Genomic DNA, 15,850 nt, shown 5'->3' on the forward strand with positions numbered 1-15,850 from the left:
TTGCTGTCTATCACCCTACTACTACTATTGGTATTAATTGGTTTTGGCTAATTTTGAGGGTACGTATTTTTTTTTTTTAACGCATCGGTCGTCTCCCACCGTGGCGGGGTGACCCAAAAAGAAAGAAAATTCCCCAAAATAAAATACTTTCATCATTCAACACTTTCACCTTACTCATACATAATCACTGTCTTTGTAGAGGTGCTTAGATACGACAGTTCAGAAATACCTCCAAACTGCCAGTATCCCAAACCCCTCCTTTAAGAGCAGGCATTGTACTTCCCATTTCCAGGACTCAAGTCCGGCTAACCAGTTTCCATGAACCCATTCACAAAATATTACCCTGCTCTCACTCCGACAGCTCGCCAGGTCCCAAGAACCATTTGTCTCCATTCACTCCTGTCTAACATGCTCACGCATGCTTGCTGGAAATCCAAGCCCCTCACCCTAAAATTGAACATTAGCATCAACAAAAATTTTGATATTGTTCATTTCTGTATAATACTAACCACCTTTGCCTCATGCCTAAGAAAAAGGGCTTTGCAAGAAAAACTGAGTTATTGAAGCTTTTTGTGGAATTGTTTGCAGTGTAAACATTTGATAATACAATTTGTTGAATTAGGAAACTTGTGAATTTAGAAATTTGACTGTACTTCTGTTAGAGTATGCTTAGTACCTAAGTAATGAAGATACACAAATAACCCGCACATAAAGAGAGGAGCTTACGGCGATGTTTCGGTCTGACTTGGACCATTTACAAAGTCACACTAACGAGAAGTAGAGCAGGAAGGGGTATATATAGGCAGGAAGAAGATATTTAACAATAAAAGCTGCTGATATAGATAATGCCTTTACATTAGGGATGGTTAGATCTGATGATACAGTAATAGTAAAGAGCTTCAGGGCATTGATACAATTGTGCTTTAGGGTTATAGTTTCCCTGTATCAAATATTTGAAGTGAGAATGTGATTATAACTTATTAATTTGATTTATACTTGCAGGGAAAGTCTATTGAAACCACTCAGAAAACTGTAATCCAGAAACATGGCATGCAAAGCCTGGGTAAAGTGGCGTCTGTACGGCGCGTGCCTCCTCCTGCTAACTTGCCAAGCCTGAAGGCAGAGAATAGTGGTAACGATCCTAACGTGAATTTGGTACCAGCTGGTGGTCTAGGATGGGGCAGCAAGGCGGAGGAGATGACCCCAGATGGGTCTTCCACACCTCAGGAGGTGACTCCAACACCAACACCACCACTCGATCTCACTCAAAAGGTAAGGGCCTTCTTGCTGGTTCTGATAATTTTTCAGCTTCCTCTGGTGTGGATTAGTTTTTAGTTTTTCTTTATTTTAAGGCACAATATTAATTATTAGATTCTACAAAGTGGATTCTACAGAGTTCTGCTAGAGAATGCTTTTCTCACAACTCAGTCCTTACCAGGCTTCCTGGTTGATGGCCTGATGAGAGTGACTGTTAGTATTGACATCTCACTCTGATGCAGGCAATAGTCCAGTTGATCAGGGTTGTGTTTAGGAATTTCATTTCTTTGAATATAGCCAAGTGTGTGTTAGAAATTATTAAAATCTGTGGGCTCCTTTATGCCTCTAAAGTTCTGATAACGTAATTAGGTACCTGCCTGGGTGAAGCACCCTATGGTTTTATTTTGTATTCCACCATGAAAATTTAATTTGAACATTAAAAGACTACTAAGTAAAACCAATGACTAGCATGAATTAATTAGTATTTTTATAGCCTAGCCATTTCTTTAGTTTTTACAAAGGTATAAATGAGCAATTTGGCAAGTTTAGAAGAAATCCCAAGTATATTTTCTTGTAGGCAAAATCCAGGTCAAAAAACCCCTTTAGTTTAGGGCCCCTTACTTAACCCTTTAAGTGTCTGACTTAGTTTTGAAAAAAAAAAAAAAAATTACTGCAAAGTGGTCTAGTAGGCCCACTGGCCCATTCCAGGAAAAGTTCTCCCATTTGTATATTAGTTCTACCTGATATTATGTCTAGGTATGAGAGAATGGGTCTGTGTGGAGCTGATGCAGTGCACTGGGAATGCTATCTTAGTATACCATGTAAAGGTTAGACACATTAATCCGTAATTCATTTCTAAAATATTATATTAAAAAACAAAAACATGGAAAGTGAAAATGAAAAAAACAAAATTTATTAAAAAAAAAAAGTGGGTTTTATCCTAAACCCATTTTTTTTTTATAAAATAGCTGGGCAGACTACTTAAATTTTTGTTTAAACCCTGATTCAGGTGACACCATGAAGAGTATACTACTATTCTCCCTTTACTATAACAGTTAAAAATTCTCTCCTAAGCAGAATATAACACCATGGTTTGAAATATACTACAGTGGACCCCCAGTTAACGCCTTTAATCCGTTCCAGAGAGCTAGGCTTTAACCGATTTAGCCTTTAACTGAATTAATTTTCCCCATAAGAAATAATGGAAATGCAATTAATCCATTCCAGACATCCAAAAGTATTAAACAAAATAATTTTTTTTACATGAAATATGCATTTCCATACACAGAAAACAATGATACATGCACAGTAAAACATCACACTTTTTGTAGACTTGGTGATGAGTGATGAGATGGTAGGAGGGCAGAGGATGAAGGTGTTCTATTGTTTATAACGGGAATCCCCTTCCATAAAGACTTCAGTAACAAGTCCTTTTCTGGCTTGTCCTGGGAGTGCCTTTTCCTCCTGAGTAATGTGGGTCCTGTGTGGCATTTTCTTCCTAAACAGGTCTGTTTCATCACAATTGAACACTTGTTGGGGTTTTAATTTTTCAGCCTCTATGTACCCCTTAAAGCTCTGCACATACTTTTCAGCTGCTTTTTTGTCAGAACTGGCAGCCTCACTGTGCCTTATCATATCATACCACCATCATAACCACTACCACCCTCTACCACCATCACTACCACCATCACTACCACCATCACTACCACCATCACTACCCCCTCTACCACTGCCACCACCCTCCTCTACCACCCTCCTCTACCACCCTCCTCTACCACCCTCCTCTACCACCCTCCTCTACCACCCTCCTCTACCACCCTCCTCTACCACCCTCCTCTACCACCCTCCTCTACCACCCTCCTCTACCACCCTCCTCTACCACCCTCCTCTACCACCCTCCTCTACCACCCTCCTCTACCACCCTCCTCTACCACCCTCCTCTACCACCCTCCTCTACCACCCTCCTCTACCACCCTCCTCTACCACCCTCCTCTACCACCCTCCTCTACCACCCTCCTCTACCACCCTCCTCTACCACCCTCCTCTACCACCCTCCTCTACCACCCTCCTCTACCACCCTCCTCTACCACCCTCCTCTACCACCCTCCTCTACCACCCTCCTCTACCACCCTCCTCTACCACCCTCCTCTACCACCCTCCTCTACCACCCTCCTCTACCACCCTCCTCTACCACCCTCCTCTACCACCCTCCTCTACCACCCTCCTCTACCACCCTCCTCTACCACCCTCCTCTACCACCCTCCTCTACCACCCTCCTCTACCACCCTCCTCTACCACCCTCCTCTACCACCCGCCTCTACCACCCGCCTCTACCACCCGCCTCTACCACCCGCCTCTACCACCCTCCTCTACCACCCTCCTCTACCACCCGCCTCTACCACCCGCCTCTACCACCACCACCCTCTACCACCATCACAACCACCACCACCCTCTACCCCCATCACAACCACCACCACCCTCTACCCCCCATAACAACCACCACCACCCTCTACCCCCATCACAACCACTACCACCCTCTACCACCACCACTTTCGTATTTTTCTCACTTTCTTTACCATAGGGCTGACACTAAAGCTTTCTTGGGGCCCATTGTGGCTTATTTAGCAGTTACAAGCACCAAAAACAGTGGAATAATGCAAAATATATCGCATGTATGCGCAGAATCATCCTCACTGGCTTTGTAAACAATGGTACACTGGTATATGGAGTGAGTGGCTGGGCCCACTCACGGCGCTGTGCCGACACTTTCGAGACGAAAGCTCCTAACCGAGATTATAGGCGTTATCTGAGCCAGTTTTTTATGCCAAAGCGAGGCGTTATCCTATTTTGTCCTTATCCGATGTAGGTGTTAACTGAGGTTCCACTGTATTTACATTTTCACCATAAATTGAAAAATGTCTGTTTGTATAAATTACAGTATTTTGTCTGCTTGCTCACTGTATGTAACAATTCAGACACAGATCTGATTAATTCTAAAAGTTATTGAGTAAATTTTATGGCTTTTATCCAAATTGCATACATTTAAAAAGAAAAAAATGGCTAAATAAACCTGTCCCAAAATATTGATTTTTATACTCTTAAACTGTCCAAATATAGATCTCCGTTGTTACTGCAATTACTCCAAGCGTAGATTGTTTTATTTTTCTTGCCTCCAAATTTGGCATGATTGGCCTGTGATACCTGGTCAGTATAGAATGGGTCTTAACACTCGGTGTGTGCTGTATTAAAAAATCTGGGACCACTTAGTACTTTGTGGGAGCACCAGTTCAATTGAGCACTAGCTAGAGCAAACAGCATGGCAGACACCAGGGATTCACTGATGTAATGTATTAATACTCCCCTTTTAAGAGGAAAGTGATGTTGACCCTAATTTTAGTGGCTTTGAGATGGATGTGGCCACAAGTGGTCGAGGAAATATAAAAAAACCTCGATAATAACCCATGTGCAACATTTGTGCAATATCCTTTCAATTTTGGTACCACTGGTAGTGTCATCTTGCTAGAAAGTCCTATAAACTATGCCTTAAGTAAAGAGAAATTATTTTGTAACGTGTAATACGTATTCGGCAGGCCAGCTGGCTGGGTGGGTGGGTGGGTGGCTGGCTGGCTGGCTGATTGATTGACTTTGGCTCTCTCTCCATCTATACCCCTCTCTCTCTCACTGGTACACTTGAGTACAGTTATCATACATAATGTAAATTACCTAGGATAACCCAAAAAATGCAGGCAAGTGCTGTACTGTGCTGGTAGATATAAGGCATGATAAGCATGACTGACAGTACGCATTTTCACTTGATCAGGAATCAGATGTGACAACTCTGCATAGTGTGTAATACCTGTTGTTTCATGAACAACTCTGAGACAGAGACAGGAAGGCAGACACACACAGGAAGACAGATAAGCATACAGAGCTAGACAGTTACAGATAGATACAGATACACAGACAGACACAGACAGACAGACAGACATGTTTGTGTAACAGTGAAAAATATAAAGCCACGGGTACCTGGAGCAGTGCTCGATCAAGTGTCACTCCACTGCTGCACTGTCAGCAGTGGAGTGACACTCGTCTTACACCATGCTTCAAGGAGTTTCATATTATACTCCAGCATGTCTAAAACATTGCTGGGACCTATAAATACTTTATATATATTTGTAGACAATGGTATGTGACCAAGACAGGTGAAAATGCTCACCTCTGTGTGTTTGTGACTACTTGAGTACTATTTTTGCCTCAACTAGCGCTAAAAAACTCGACCAACGCGATTTGTTCCATTCGAGACGCGTCCACTTGTGGCCTGAGCGCGCCTCACTTGTCCCGTGGGTGCCAGTGTTTACAAGCCAGCCAGCCACCGTGGTCCCATCCAAACATAGAATCGGAGCATTTCATATTATCACAGCGTTTTTAGTGATTGCGCCTGCAAAATAAGTCACCATGGGCCCCAAGAAAGCTTCCAGTGCCAACCCTACAGCAAAAAGGATGAGAATTACTATGGATATGAAGAAAGAGAGCATTGTTAAGTATGAAAGTGGAGTGCGTGTCTTCGAGCTGGCCAGGTTGTACACGAAACCCCAATCAACCATCGCTACTATTGTGGCCAAGAAAACGGCAATCAAGGAAGCTGTTCTTGCCAAAGGTGAAACTGTGTTTTCGAAACTGAGATCGCAAGTGATAGAAGATGTTGAGAGACTGTTATTGGTGTGGATAAATGAAAAACAGATAACAGGAGATAGCATCTCTCAAGTGATCATATGTGAAAAGGCTAGGAAGTTGCATGACGATTTAATTAGAAAAATGCCTGCAACTAGTGGTGATGAGTGAATTTAAGGCCAGCAAAGGTTGGTTTGAGAGATTTAAGAATCGTAGTGTCATACATATTGTGATAAGGCATGGTGAGGCTGCCAGTTCGGACCAAAAAGCAGCTGAAAAATATGTGCAGGAATTCAAGGAGTACATATACAGTGAAGAATTGAAACCTGAGAAATTGAGGAAGTTGCCTACTTCAAAGATTAAGAAAATGTGTGCAATGTGGCTTAAGTGCAAACCTTTTTTGATGAAAATCACCCTGACACAGCTACTGCAAGCCGTGTTGGCAACCTGTACACTGACAATGTTGTGAAACACTTTAGGAATGTCATAAAGGAATGGGAGGTACGGTGGTCCCTCGTTTTTCGTAGTTAATCCGTTCCTGGAGCTGCTACTATTAACGAAATCTATGATTTGCGAATCAATTTTCCCCATAAGAAATAATGTAAATACAATTAATCCGTTCCTGACACCCAGAAGTATTAAAACAAAAAAAAATTTTTACATGAAATATACATGTAGTACATAAACAATACAATGGGAAATGATGAATGAAACATTAACAGCATAACACTTACCTTTATTGGAGATTCTTCTTAGTGTATGGGAGACTGGAGGAGGAGAGAGATTGGATTGTTTACAGTTTGGAAGGGGAATTCCCTTCCAGCAACACCTCAGGTACCAATTGCTTTTCTGGGGTTGCTTCTCTTCTCTGTTTCTTAATGCCACTAGGACCACCTTGAGAGTCACTGGAGTCCTGTGTCGCAAAATAACTGTCCAGAGAGCTCTGTTTCTGGCGTCTTTAAAACTTCCCTAAAATGGGCCAAGACTTTGTCACTGTACATGTTGCCAACATGGCTTGCAACAACCTTGTCAGGGTGATGTTTCTCCATAAAGCTTTCCATCTTACCCCACATAGCAAAAATCTCTTTAATTTCTGAAGAAGGCACCATCTTCCATCTCTCTTCCTCCTCCTCTGCAGCAAGATTCTGAGCTGCGATCTGTTGCTGTTCCTGCTGAAGCTCTTGCAGCTCCTCAGTGGTGAGCTCTTCGTTGTGGTCTTCCACCAATTCTTCCACATCCTCCAAACTCACATCCAACCCCATGGAACTCCCCAGTGCCACAATTGATTTTACAACAGACATAGGCTCATCAGGGTCAGTCCCAAACCCTTCAAAATCCCTCTTGTCGACACAATCTGGCCACAATTTTCTCCAGGCAGAGTTCAAAGTTCTGGTAGTCACTCCCTCCCAAGCCATACCTATAAGGGTTATGCAATGGAGGATGCTGAAGTGTTCTCTCCAAAATTCCCTTAGGGTCAAGTGAGTGTCTGTGGTCACAGTCAAGCACCTGTGAAACATGGCTTTGGTGTAGAGTTTTTTAAAGTTTGCAATGACCTGCTGGTCCATGGGCTGGAGGAGAGGAGTGGTATTTGGGGGCAAGAACTTTACTGTGATGAACCCAAATCCTCGAAAATTAGGTCATCCAAGTTTGGAGGATGAGCAGGTGCATTGTTCATTACTAGCAGGCACTTGAGATCCAATTTCTTTTCCAGGAGGTAATTCTTCACACTAGGGCCAAACACTTCATTGAACCACTCAACGAAAATTTCCCTCATGACCCATGCCTTACTAGTAGATTTCCAAAACACACAGTTTACTCTTCATAACATTGTTTTTCCTGAACACTTTGGGATTTTCAGAATGGTACACTAGTAATGGCTTCACTTTGAAATCCCCACTAGCATTAGCACAGAACATGAGCGTCAGCCTGTTTTTCATAGGCTTGTGTCCTGGCATTGCCTTTTCCTCCTGTGAAATGAAGGTCCTCTTTGGCATTTTCTTCCAAAAGAGGCCTGTTTCATCACAATTGAACACTTGTTCAGGTTTCAGTCCTTCAGCCTCTATGTACTCCTGGAATTCATGCACATATTTTTCAGCCACCTTGTGGTCTGAACTGGCAGCCTCACCATGCTTTACCACACTGTATGCCAGTACGGTTCTTAAATCTCTCAAACCAACCTTTGCTGGCCTTAAATTCACTCACATCACCACTATTTTCAGGCAATTTCTTTAAGGGAGGGGGTAAAGGAGGTTTTGTGTGCGAGGGGCTTGGACTTCCAGCAGGCATGCGTGAGCGTGTTTGATAGGAGTGAATGGAGACAAATGGTTTTTAATACTTGACGTGCTGTTGGAGTGTGAGCAAAGTAACATTTATGAAGGGATTCAGGGAAACCGGCAGGCCGGACTTGAGTCCTGGAGATGGGAAGTACAGTGCCTGCACTCTGAAGGAGGGGTGTTAATGTTGCAGTTTAAAAACTGTAGTGTAAAGCACCCTTCTGGTAAGACAGTGATGGAGTGAATGATGGTGAAAGTTTTTCTTTTTCGGGCCACCCTGCCTTGGTGGGAATCGGCCGGTGTGATAATAAAAAAATAAAAATAAAAAATTCTTTACCAGATCGTTGTGCAACTGTCTAGCCTTTTCACAAATAATCGAAGTCATGAGAGTATCTCCTGCTAATTGTTTCTCATTTATCCACACCAATAATAAATAAATCACACCACACGTCCAATACACGTCAACTGGGGAGTCTAATATTCTTTCACTAGTGCACTGATATTATTTATACCATTTTTACAATAATGCAGTCGTCTGCATAACAGTAAATTTTGTATTCTTTTGTATGAATAAAAAATCAAAATAGAAAGCAATAATAATATAAGAGGGGCCTAGAGATGTGACTAATGAACAGAGCATATGTTATTTTAGTGCCACGAATGTCTACCTTGTTTATTCTGGACCCTATTTTGAAATTGGCATCTTTTTTATTTTGCGTGAAATTGGCCAAATTGCCAATTTCTGACCACCATATTGGGTAGTCCAAATTAGTAAATGGGAGGTTTCTTGTACTCAGCTGATAGATAAAATGGAGTTCTAAAGAAATAGCTATGAGTTTGGTCAACTGAAACAACGGAATTGGCTGAAAATTGGGCTCAAAGTCGGCGAAATCGCCGATACGCATATGTCGCCGAGACCGCTAACTTCGCGGGAGCATAATTCCACGAGTTTTCGACCAAATTTCGAACTTTTGGTGTCATTACCATCGGGAAAAGATTCTCTATCATTTCATAAGAAAAAATAATTTTTTTTTTTTCAAAAATTGAGCGACATAGAATGACAGTTTCAGAGAGGGGCCTGAAACAGTCAAAGGGTTAAACTCCAATATCAACCTTGACCTAAAACACTTTCTTGATAGTTGTGACAGAACCCACAGGCATAACACCAGACACAAACATCTCTACGACATTCCCCATGTCCGACTAAACCTTTACAAAAATTCAATGTATGTCAAAGGCCCTAAAATCTGGAACATCCTACCTGAGAACTCTAGAACTGCAGACACATTCATCACCTTCAAAACTACCATTAGAAAACATCTTATCTCCCTGATAAACCCCATCAACTAACTACACGAATACCACCTGGTGGTTCACACTTACACTCACTCACCCATTTGACCATAAACAGAAATATTAATCTCAATCTTAAAATAATGAATCCTATGATACTCCAATACTGAAGCTATGTACTGTGCCAAAACAAAAGCATTCACATTGCTAAACTCACAAACTAGTATTTAGTCACTTAGCCATAATACCAACTTACCTCATAATTTGTAATATTTTAAAATAAACAATTAAACTAAGTCTGCCCGAAATGCCTAGCCATGCTTGGCGTTCTAGTGGTGCACTCTGTAATCATTATTTAACTACATGTAAACCACACAACAACCAAATTCTGTAAATTCAACATTGTAATCTTTATAGAGAATAAATTTTGAATTTGAATTGAATTTGAGATGTACTCCTTCCTCTTGGAAGAGCATATGGCACGCTACCAGACCGCATGCAACGTCGTATATACTGCCGCTTCACTGGGGAATATTCACCCTCACTGTCACAACTAGAACTGCTTTCAATAACCTTGAAATCACTATCACTTGCACTGCTCACTTCTGAGTCTTGTACACTGGCAAATAGTTTCCTCTTTCGTCCTGGTACAGGTGAACATGAACGAGCCGGCCCAGCACCAGAGGTGGAAGGTTGTGGGTCATCTGGGTTTTCATCACTAATTATGTTATCCTGGGTAATTTTTTCGGTCACACCCACTTCAAAACCAGGGAATTCACTTTCACTGACACTATCATCACTGTTTGAGCTATCACTTGGGAACAAAAGACCTCCAATCCGCCGAGGAGTGAGGAACTTCTTACCGCGAGGCATGGTGAAAATGGACTACCAAGATGGCATTCCCACAATGCACTGCAGAGTCTCAGATTTTTTTCACAGGGTGCACACCGACCACTGAGACCCATTCTCTCTCGTGTAGGCCTACCAGCCCTCTCCTGCTTGATTTGAAGCCGCTAGAATTTATGCGTATAGATATGTCAAACACGGTATCTCCCATGACGTGTATATATACGACCGCGACAGTCAAAGGGTTAAATTATTAGGGGACCAGTTGAAATATGAAGTACACCTACCATCCGACTTACGACCTGCTCGACATACGACCACTCGACTTATGATGATGTTTTTTATGCCAGATTTCTGGGAAATAAACAACTGTTTGTGTTGTACACAGTGTTTATCCTAAACCTTATGGTATAAAATACAGTACTAACAACATAAAAAGTAAAGTAAAAAATGAAATACCGAAATAAAACAAAATAAAATAATTACAAAAGTGTTTTGTTGATATCCAGTAGTAAGGTTCGACTTAAATCGATTTTGACTTACGGAACCAAGCATGGTCGTAAGTCACATGGTACCTGTATTCTTACTATTTTTCTTTAAATATCTGTGGTTAATGTGTATATATTTGTGAAATAGAGAGAATTCTCTCTCGTGTGTGTGTGTGTGTGTGTGTGTATTATATATATTATATTAAATTAATATCCATTTGTGACAGGCACCCGGGGCAGGGGCACCTACGAGTGTGGATGTGGTCAACCAAGTATCGACCAACAACAACCTAGGAAGCAGCACAAGCTCAACTCCAAATTCTCAACCTCCCAGTAATGTCACATTGACTTTGTATTTTAGTTTTTTTTTTTTTTTTAACAAGTCGGCTGTCTCCCACCTAGGCAGGGTGACCCAGTTAGGTATATTTCTGTACACCAGTGAGTTAGAGGATTCGCTTACCATAGGTTTGAGTCCCATCCACTCTGATTTATTTGCAATAGCGTTATGAGTTTTGTGAGTAGTCATACATTTTTTTTTTTTCAATGAGTCGGCCATCTCCCACCGAGGCAGGGTGACCCAAAAAGAAAGAAAATCCCCAAAAAGAAAATACTTTCATCATTCAACACTTTCACCTCACTCATACATAATCACTGTTTTTGCAGAGGTGTCCAAATACAACAGTTTAAAACAAAGCATATATAAAGATATATAACATATCCCTCCAAACTGCCAATATCCTAAACCCCTCTTTTAAAGTGCAGGCATTGTACTTCCCATTTCCAGTACTCAAGTCCGGCTATATAAAAATAAACCGATTTCCCTGAATCCCTTCACTAAATATTACCCTGCTCACACTCTAACAGCTCATCAGGTTCCAAATACCATTCGTCTCCATTCACTCATATCTAACACGCTCACGCATTCTTGCTAGAAGTCCAAGCCCCTCGCCCACAAAACCTCCTTTACCCCCTCCCTCCAACCTTTTCGAGGATGACCCCTAGCCCGCCTTCCTTCCCCTACAGATTTATATGCTCTTTGTGTCATTCTACTTTGATCCATTCTCTCTAAATGACCAAACCACCTCAACAACCCCTCTTCAGTCCTCTGACTAATACTTTTATTAACTCCACACCTTTTCCTAATTTCCACACTCCGAATTTTCTGCATAATATTTACACCACACATTGCCCTTAGACAGGACATCTCCACCGCCTCCAACTGCCTCCTCACTGCAGCATTTACAACCCAAGCTTAACACCCATATAAGAGTGTTGGTACCACTATACTTTCGTACATTCCCTTCTTTGCCTCCATGTATGTATGTGAATTAAATTGAAGTAAAGAAAATTTGATTTCATATTTAGAGCATGCATAGAATACTTAAGTGCTTAAGCTAGAGAAATTATAAAATGCATACAAAAGGAAATGGACATAGTATATTAATCGTAAAACAGTGGAACCTTGACTTAGGAGTGTCCCAACGTACGAGTTTTTTGAGATACGAGCTGTCCCTGGGTCTATCATTTGCTCTGAGTTACAAGCCAGCATTTTGAGTTAAGAGCCAGTTCTCCCTGCTTCCCCATCAAAGCAAAACCTGAACACCACACTTGTTTATGATTTCATGCTTTAATTCCATAGAAACCATCCTCTTTTTCTTCTCAGCATTGTTCTTACACTTACTTAGGACCCATGCTTAGAAAAACAAAATTTGGCCAAATGACTGTCAAAAATGTAAGCAAAGCACAAGAGAACTGCTCCCACAGTGAGGTAAACAGTGCACTGAGTTGGCGGTGTTCGTTATTATAATTATTATGATTAATTATTATTATTATTAATTTAGGTAACTAGAGCACAGATCAAATACCCTAGATCAAGAGCCCCTCACCAGCATCAAGGTTCCTTGATGCTGGTGAGGGGCTCTTGATCTAGGGAATTGGATTTGTGCTCCAGTTACCTAAAATTAATAATAATAATATTTTTATTATAATTGAGCTTCGGTTCTCTAAATTAATAATAATAATAATATGTACGGAATAATTCACAACGCTGCTGCTAGATGGCACAGCTGATGCCAAAACATCGTACACATGTTTATAGCACTGTGGGAGCAGTTCTCTTGTGCTTGCTTGCATTTTTTAGTCATTTGGCCAAATTTCTTTTTTCTAACCATGGGTCCTAAGAAAATAAGTGCAAAGGACAGTGCTCAGAAGAAAAAGACGATGATTTCCACGGACTTAGCCAGGCAATACTAGCGTAGTACATCTACAATACGTAGATACTAAAGCTGTATCAATTATGTTCAGTGATTAAACAAAATGAATTATATCAGTTAAGTTCAGTGATTAAACAAAAATTGTATCAGTTAAGTTCAGCGATCAAACAAAACAATATTGTTGTTGGAGGTTTACAGGGCCACTGACATCGTACGCCACAGCCTCAACCTCCCCCACCCTCAGCATCCCCCACCCTCAGCATCCCCCACCCTCAGCATCCCCCACCCTCAGCATCCCCCACCCTCAGCATCCCCCACCCTCAGCATCCCCCACCCTCAGTATCCCCCACCCTCAGTATCCCCCACCATTTCTGCTCCAAGTGTGTAAGTACATGTACACTTTATATAAACAGTTTAACATTTCTTTACATTCTGTAGTGTATTATGATTTATAATGTTTTTATATACAATATTTCTGCAATTAGCCTCACAAATACTCTGTTTTATCTTGCAACAAGAGCATGGGAAGATACACTTACCATCCGACTTATGACATGCTCGACTTACGACCACTCGACTTACGACCGTGTTTTTTATGCCAAATTTCTTGGAAATAAACAACTATTTATGTTGTACACAGTGTTTATCCTAAACCCTACAGTATAAAATACAGTACTAACAACATAAAAAGTAAAGTAAAACATGAAATACCAAAATAAAACAATAAAATAGTCATTGCAAAAATGTTTTGTTGATATTCAGTAGTAAAGTTCGACTTACGACCATTTTGACTTACGACCGGTTTCTCGGAACCGAACTCGGTCGTAAGTCGGATGGTAGGTGTATATAGTGAAAGTTAGACAGGAAATGGTGGTCACTTCCGTCGCTGCCTCTGCCACCATGTTATGGTTTATTTTATTCATTCTAGAGTATAGACCGTCATTTAGCATGGTAGTTACGTTCCTGAAAATGCCGTGTTAAGTAAAAAATCATGTTAGATGAACTGAAGAAATTATCGGAAAAATAGGGTTACATTCCTGGGAGCCCCCAAAAAGCCAAACAACTTTTTTTTAGGCCTCAACATCTTACTAAAATATAAAGTGAATATGTAGTTGTAGTTCATTATTGTGATGTATTATGTTGTTTTTACTGCTTAAGACTATAAATGTAACAGAAATAATAGTATTTCTTACCTTAAATTGTGGGTGCTGGTGTTTGTGGATGACCGTGAAGGGTTATGCTGTGGCCCTACTGGACTGAGGTGGATGGTAGAGGTTCTGGTACTGAAGTCGATGGTTGTACTGGAGTGTCTAACTTTAGTTAAGTCATTAAGTCAGTCAAGTCACTCAGTAAGTCAGTCAAGTCACTCGGTAAGTCATTCAGTCAATCAGTCAAATTACCCAGTAAGTCATTCAGTCAGTCAGTCAAGTCACTCAGTAAGTCAGGTCATTCAGCAAGTCAGTGAAGTCACTCAGTCAATCAAGTCACTCAGTAATACTTCATTACGGCTACAGGTTATCTCTTGTCTAATACGTATCTTTGTTTCTTTGTTAATTATAAGACTTACTGCTTATACTTCTTCGTGCTACTTTCAGCAACACTGGTATGGCTACTGGGTGTCATGATTGCTTGGCAGATACAAGATATAGTAATTAAAATATATTAACACAATTCATAAACACAGCTGCCTTGTAGCAGAGAAAGACTGGACACGTATGAATTATGAACGCTGGGATGGTGGGGTGGTGTTAGGGAGTGGTAGGGGATAGCGGGAGGGCTCCTCGGCTGCTCCACAATAAGGCGGCCGCTTGAGCAAAAGAGAATTTATTTTTCCTTCCCACAACCTGAACCATGTTAAATTAATTATACGATGTGTTACATAAAATTGTGCTGCAATTCTTCAGTCGTGCAATACTCAAATCGTGCCAAGTAAACTTGTGCTAAATGACGGTCTACTGTGTATTATATTTGTGTTAATTATATTGTTTATTATGTCATATTAGATGAATTGTGATAGATAAATAAGCCGTACAGTTGATATTAGTGTCACATTCAAGCATTTTGTCTTGTCTCCAGAGTGCAGGAATGGATTAATGGCTTTTCAATTTAAATGAGGAAAATTTATTTGATGTAAGAGTAAATTGAGTTACGAGCTAGGTCACAGAGTGGATTAAATTTGTAAGTCAAGGTTCCACTGCATACATTTTTGTCTTAGTGTACAGAAACATACAATGTAATGCCAATAATGGAAAACTAAATCCTATATTATAATAGTTTTTTTTTAACACACCGGTTTTATCGCACCAAGGCAGGGTGACCTAAAAAAAAAAACCAACTAGTCTTTATTTTTAAATTTAGTAATTTATACAGGAGAAAGGGTTACTAGCCCCACTTCCCCATGGAGCTTATAATATTTTAATGAAAGAAAGATTACTCTATTGAAGGTGCCGCAAACCACTAGGAGAAATAAGATGCGTTGGGAGCAGAGGAGGGTTTGAGATGGTTTGGTCATCAAGAAAAGCTGGAGCAAGTTAGTTGTCCACAATAAAATACAAATCAGGTGTATTAAAGGTTTAGGGGATATCTCTGAAGGATTAGGGGGAGGAAAGGAAAGACTGTTTTGAGGAGTAGGGGCTTCAGCATTTAAGATACAGTGGACCCCCGCATAACGATCACCTCCGAATGCGACCAATTATGTAAGTGTATTTATGTAAGTGCGTTTGTACGTGTATGTTTGGGGGTCTGAAATGGACTAATCTACTTCACAATATTCCTTATGGGAACAAATTCGCTCAGTACTGGCACCTGA

At 40.8% G+C, this 15,850-nt stretch overlaps 1 protein-coding gene across 3 annotated transcripts in view; it reads left to right on the forward strand.

The window, feature by feature from the left end:
• The window catches only part of LOC128700294 (protein PRRC2C-like), a 334,215-nt gene that overhangs the window by 39,059 nt on the left and 279,306 nt on the right, over positions 1 to 15,850 (forward strand). For all 3 annotated transcript variants that reach the window (XM_070100021.1, XM_070100022.1, XM_070100023.1), the window contains exons 3-4: positions 1,003 to 1,272; positions 11,056 to 11,161. In XM_070100021.1, the coding sequence (XP_069956122.1) occupies positions 1,003 to 1,272; positions 11,056 to 11,161 (376 nt within the window). The remainder of the gene's footprint in view (positions 1 to 1,002; positions 1,273 to 11,055; positions 11,162 to 15,850) is intronic.

This window comes from Cherax quadricarinatus, chromosome 71, assembly GCF_038502225.1.
Source record: "Cherax quadricarinatus isolate ZL_2023a chromosome 71, ASM3850222v1, whole genome shotgun sequence".
NCBI lineage: Eukaryota > Metazoa > Arthropoda > Malacostraca > Decapoda > Parastacidae > Cherax > Cherax quadricarinatus.